This window comes from Limanda limanda, chromosome 9 (genome assembly GCF_963576545.1).
Source record: "Limanda limanda chromosome 9, fLimLim1.1, whole genome shotgun sequence".
NCBI lineage: Eukaryota > Metazoa > Chordata > Actinopteri > Pleuronectiformes > Pleuronectidae > Limanda > Limanda limanda.
The window spans coordinates 22,551,534-22,557,533 of NC_083644.1; the positions used below are offsets into that span (position 1 = coordinate 22,551,534).

General features: G+C 44.1%; 1 protein-coding gene across 1 annotated transcript; it reads right to left on the reverse strand.

Annotated features, from left to right (window-relative positions):
* Positions 1–3,045: 3,045 nt before the first annotated feature.
* Positions 3,046–5,360, reverse strand: rasl11b (RAS-like, family 11, member B). The gene is made up of 4 exons (XM_061078461.1): positions 5,102–5,360; positions 4,933–4,989; positions 4,767–4,843; positions 3,046–4,186 (listed from the first exon to the last, which is right to left on the reverse strand). Exons 1-4 carry the CDS (start codon positions 5,205–5,207, stop codon positions 3,689–3,691), a joined length of 738 nt encoding a protein of 245 aa, XP_060934444.1. The 5' UTR covers positions 5,208–5,360; the 3' UTR covers positions 3,046–3,688.
* Between the last annotated feature and the right edge of the window lie 640 nt (positions 5,361–6,000).

Consider the following 6,000-nt stretch of genomic DNA (forward strand, 5'->3'; position numbering starts at 1 on the left):
TTACTCACTCTTTTTGAGGAATCCTTTGTCGAGGGCCAACTTCCACCCACACTCTCTCAGGCTTCTATCTCAGTTATATTGAAAAAGGGTAAGGATCCCCTTAGCTGTGGGTCTTATCGTCCAATATCACTCCTGAACGTGGACTGCAAATTGTTAGCCAAGGTCTTGGCTCACCGCCTAGAAGCTACGCTACCTTCGATTATCTCCAGATCAAACTGGTTTTATAAAAAACCGCCTCTCTTTTTTTAATATTCGTCGCCTTTTAAATATCATGCAGAACGCAGATCCCAATCAGCCATTACCCGAAGTAATTATCTCTCTGGATGCTGAAAAAGCGTTCGATAGGGTCGAATGGGGCTACCTTTTTCAGTGTCTAGAGAGATTTAAATATGGTCCAAAATTCATATTATGGTTAAAATTGTTATACAAATCCCCAATGTCGTCAGTACGCACCAATAATATGAACTCCCAATAGTTTCCGTTGCAACGTGGCACGAGACAAGGATGCCCATTGTCCCCCCTCCTATTCGCGATAACTATCGAACCTCTCGCAACATCACTGCGCTCCTCACCTGAAATTCGCGGCATATTAAGGAATGGAAAAGAACATAAGCTATCATTATATGCTGATGATTTATTATTATATATTAGCGATCCCCAGAATACTTTATCGCACATTATGACTACACTGGATCGTTTTACCGAGCTTTCTGGGTATAAGATTAATGGTTCAAAAAGTTAGCTTTTTCCTGTCAACTCTGCTGCACAATCATTTTCTTTTAATTCCTATCCTTTTAAGGTGACTACTGATAAATGCACATACTTGGGTATAGTTGCACCTCGGAAAATCTCAGATCTCTTTAAACTTAATTTTACTCCTCTTTTAGAATGCACCAAGATGACCCTCGACAAATGGTCTTCTCTTCCTATCTCATTAGCTGGCAGAATTAACCTAATAAAAATGAACATATTACCCAAATTCTTATACCTGTTCCAAACTATACCAATCTTTATCAACAAATCTTTTTTTTCACATCTCAATAAGATCATCTCTGATTTCATTTGGAATAAGAAACCACCTCGTATCCGTAAGGAATTTTTACAAAGACCCAAATCGGTGGGTGGGATGGCTTTACCTCATTTCCAACTATACTATTGGGCAAGTAACCTAAGAGCCTTGGCTTACTGGCTTCAAACCTATGCTAACAACGAAGCCCCTGCCTGGGTCCAAATGGAGGCTGATGCGAGCCTCCCATTATCCCTCCCAGCCTTGTTGTATTCAGCAATGCCTATCACACCACGCCGTGTCTCTAGTGCCCCCCTTGTCTATCATTCTCTGTGTATATGGGCTCAGGTGCGAAAACACTTCGGTTGGCAGACTAGCTCGCTTTGTGCCCCAATTGTGGCAAATCATCAGTTTCCCCCCTCACTTGAGCATGACTCTTTCATAGTCTGGCGTGAGAAAGGTATTGTCTCATTTAAAGATCTGTACATAGCAGGTATTTTTGCTTCATTTGACCAGCTCAGAGCTAAATTTGATTTACCAAAATCAAATTTTTTAAGATTTCTACAGGTCCGAGACTGGACTCGTAAACAAACTAGATCATTTCCTGCAATCCCTGAACAACAGCCCATGGATACTCTGTTCCCAACAGCTCCATCTAATAAAGGCATAATATCCATCATGTATATGAAACTCTCATCTTTACAGAGGACATCTCTTGATGCTCTGAGAGAAGCATGGCAGGCTGATCTGAATTTACAAATCACAGATACTGAATGGTCAAATATATTTACAAGGATACACTCCTCATCAATCTGTGCCAGACATGGCCTACTCCAATTCAAAGTAGCACACAGACTGCACTTGTCTAGGGCTAGAGTCGCGAAGATGTATCCGACAATTGATGATTTGTGTAATAGATGCAATTTTTCACCTGCAACATTAGCACATACGTTCTGGTCTTGTCCGAGACTCTCTGGCTACTGGTCCTCTATATTTGATGCCCTATCCAAGATAGTTAAAAGGCCAATAGAGCCGAACCCGCTCACAGCTATATTTGGTATCCAATGTGAGGAAGGCTTTGGTCACCCTCCTAACAGAAGAATAATTTTACTTAATTGGAAACAGGCTGCCCCGCCCTCCTATAAACATTGGGTTAGAGATACGCTGCAACATTGAAGCTAGAAAAGATCAGACTTGCTCTGCGACGTCCTACTGATAACTTCAGCAGGATATGGCAACCTTTTATTACATACCTGCTTGAACAAGTGTGAAGTTTTGTCCTATATGTCATGTACAGTATATATTGTCATTTATCATTACTGAAAACCACATGAATGATCTCTCACACACACCTTATGTTTTGTCTGTTTTTTTTTTTTTTAATTTTTGTTTTTGTTCTGTTTTGTTTTATTGACGACAATGATGTCTATATATATATATATTTTATTTTTAAATTATTATTATTTATTTCTTTCTTTTGTTTGTCCCCTGGGGAGGGGGGGGGATGTTTTCATATACGTCTGTATGTATGAGATTTCATCTTCAATTGTGAAAACCAATAAAAAAATTAAAAAAAAAAAAAAAAAAAGCTAACTGATGAACTCATTCTTTGCCGCTGCAGCTCAGGATCATTCTTCAGCTTCATTTGATGAACTGATTTTCTGCGGTGAAGGATAACACTGGAAAGTTTTTTGGTTTCTGACAATTTTATAAAACAACGGAGCAGATTTCTATAAAAACCCTTTGGAAGGAATGTGGTCAGGGAAGAGCCCATTAAAATATTGGTGTGGATCCATGAATTTTTGATTACTTCCTTTAACATTGCCAGATATGACACAGATATGATTGAATATTCAAAACTATTGGGCCTTGGTGGAGGTATGTGCTCTCCTATCTGTATCATCTCTTTATCGTCCTCTTATGAAGCCAAGGCCTTAGACATGGGGGATTTAAAAGTGAAAGTTTTGGAACATACCACCTACATGTGCTGCAGTTTTTTACCACACAGATAGATGCAAAGTGAAAACCCAGAGACAGAGTCAAATTCATCATCAATTTATTGTGAACACACGGTGAATTCGTTACAAATAAATAAAAATAGGCCCTTTGGTCTTTTTTTCATAAAGTGCATCAGTCATAATAATGTCACATGCTACATGCTGCATTGGTTGACCCGATACAACCCCCCCCCACACACACACACTAACACACACCCAGCTGTACAGAGCTCTGGCTGGAGCAGCTGGTGTATAATTGTTCCATCATTGAGCCGAGCCGTGCGGCTGAATTGCCACAACGGGCAGAGAAGCTCAAAATTAGCAGCAGAGTCCTTGAGAGCTGCTGTTTCCAGGAGAGCTTGGTTTCCAGTTTGGGATTGAAGGAGCTCAGTCAGGGATCAGTCACCCTCATGCAGCTGCAGCTGTGGCCTCTCCCGTCTCCTCTGCTCCTGAACGGACGATGAGCCTCCTCCCTGCTTCTCCTCTCACATGTGGTCAGGACAGACTCCTGCTCACTCAGAGGTCGTTCACCTCGGCCTCCCACCACACTGGAGTCACCACCGTTCCCCTCAGTCCTGTCTTCTTCAGCCAGGCTGGAACAGGACTTCAGTGAAGAAGCACAGATCATCTCTGACCTCTTAATTTACTCTCTCTGTGGCTGCTCAGAACCACTTCCATCTTGTCCTCACACCGAGGTGACAGTCCTGACTTTGGCGGACAGCGCTTGCTTGAATCGTCTCTTCAGGTCTTGCATGTTGGGAGATTTGGGCCTGGGGATAAGGGGCAAGCGCCGCTTCTCCGTGGCGGCGCCAACAGAGTTGTTTGAGGAGTTGGAGGTGGGCGGCGGGCGCTTGGCGAGCTGGCAGCACAGCCTGTGGAAGGCGTCGTGCACCTGGCTGTAGTCCTCGCTGGCAGACACTTCGTAGAAAGAGCAGCCTAGAGTTCCAGCCAGCAGGGGGCCCTGCTGAGCGTCCACACCCCTCAGGTGCACCAGGTCCGCCTTATTGGCGAGCAGGATCACAGGGGGCAAGTTAGCGCCACCGGTGCGAGTAACCAGCTGGTGCAGCTGTTGGATCTGGTCGAAGCTGCGGCGGTCTGTCACAGAGTAAACCAGCACCACAGCATCGGCCCACTGGATGGAGCAGCTCACATGGTCAGGTAGACTCACTCCATTATCTGTCATCTGGAAGCAGAGAGAGAGAGAGAGAGAGAGGAATTAATACACAACCAAGCACACACGCCGAATTAGACTTTACATTGTCAGAATTAAGACTGAACGTTCCCTGACTCTGTAAGAGATATTCTGTAATGAGTGGAATGTTACTGAGGCCGACAGGAGGGTTTAGAGTTACTGCTCCTGAACAGAGAGGTGTGGGTGACTGGGGGCTCTGTGTGTGTGAGTGTGTGTGTGTGTGTGTGTATGCGTGTGGACCAGTATCATTCACTCTGTCCTCAGACATCCATTAAACTAAATGGGAGATTAGACGGCCAGACTGATGGAGACTGTGCTTCAGGAGGAAATAATACACACACACACACACATCTTCAGTATTGGACTGCTGCCCGGTCAGAAGAGGCTTAGATGATCTCCACCCACATTCAGACAGTGAATTCGATTATGATCCTTGTATTGGATTATTCACAGATTGTCACATGGGAAACCCTCACACGTCTGTTGCCTGACAGTCAGCACAGAGAAACTAAACTGTCTCTAATGTGTCTAAGAGGAGGAAGAAGAGGATGAAGAGGAGCAAAGATCTCACCTCTGCACCAGGAGTGTCCTGCACCTGGATGGTCACCTGCTCTCCGTCCACCTGGACCTCTCTGGAGTACAGATTACCTGAGCAAACAAAGGAAAAGTTAGACCCTCATTCTCAGGATTTGAAAGAGTCAGTGTCACACATCAGGTTTCATGTCTCAGTCACTCACCAGCATTTCTCTCGTAGTCTCCAATGAAGCGTCTGGTGAGGAATCTCACAACAAGCGCTGAAACGAGGCAAAAACACGGGGTTAGAACACATGACGATGAAGGACACAATGCATCGCTTTCAATGGAGGTGCACCACAGGGATTTCTTTAGCATATATCGGTTTCTCACCTGTTTTGCCAACTCCGCTGCCGCCTATCACCGCTATCTTCATCACCCTGTTGGGCGCCCGGTGCTCACACTCCGCGATGGTCGTCATGTTCTGGATCAGACGCATTTTTTTCTTTTCAGTCCAAAAGGAATAAAGAATCAACGAGGGAACGAAACGGATTTTCTTTTGCAGATCTTCAGTAAAAAGGGGTTCAGTAATCCAGAGTGAGTCCAGCTCCTTGCACAGACACAGACTGCAGCCGGGATGAGAACAGACACAGGTCAGGGAAACTGGATTCTGCTGCTCAGAGCCGCACGCCAGCTTTATAAGGCTGGAGCGGTGCTGTCCTCTGATTGGCTGCCGGTGAGCCCCGACGTCCCTCCTCCCCGCGCCCGCGCCTCCTCCTCTTCCTCGTGCGCTCCTGCCCACACGTGGATAACACGAGCTCAGAGAAGATCCTGCAGCAGGGGAGGGGGGGGGGGGGGGGCTCAGGCTGGAAGACCCGACCCAACACCACCCGTGTGCAGGTGAGGAGGAGAAGGAGGTCATCTGATGCTTCACAGGGAGAACTACTACTGATAATAAATACATATAAATATATTCTTCCTATTGGAACCGGCGGAGGCTCAAATTTAATCTTCTAGAAATACAATGTATAAGGACCAGATATCATTTATTTATATATATGTATATTATATTGTCTATTGTATAGTCAAATACCTATATTTATACCTCTACTATATATCATATCATATTATATTATACTCTCTGTATATTCTTTGTGTATATAAGTCTATATACACATATTTATACATGTGTACATGTTATTATTATTATTATATTTACTATTATTATTATATATACTGTTGCTGCCATTGTTACTATATACTGCTATTATATTGGTATAATTACTATTATA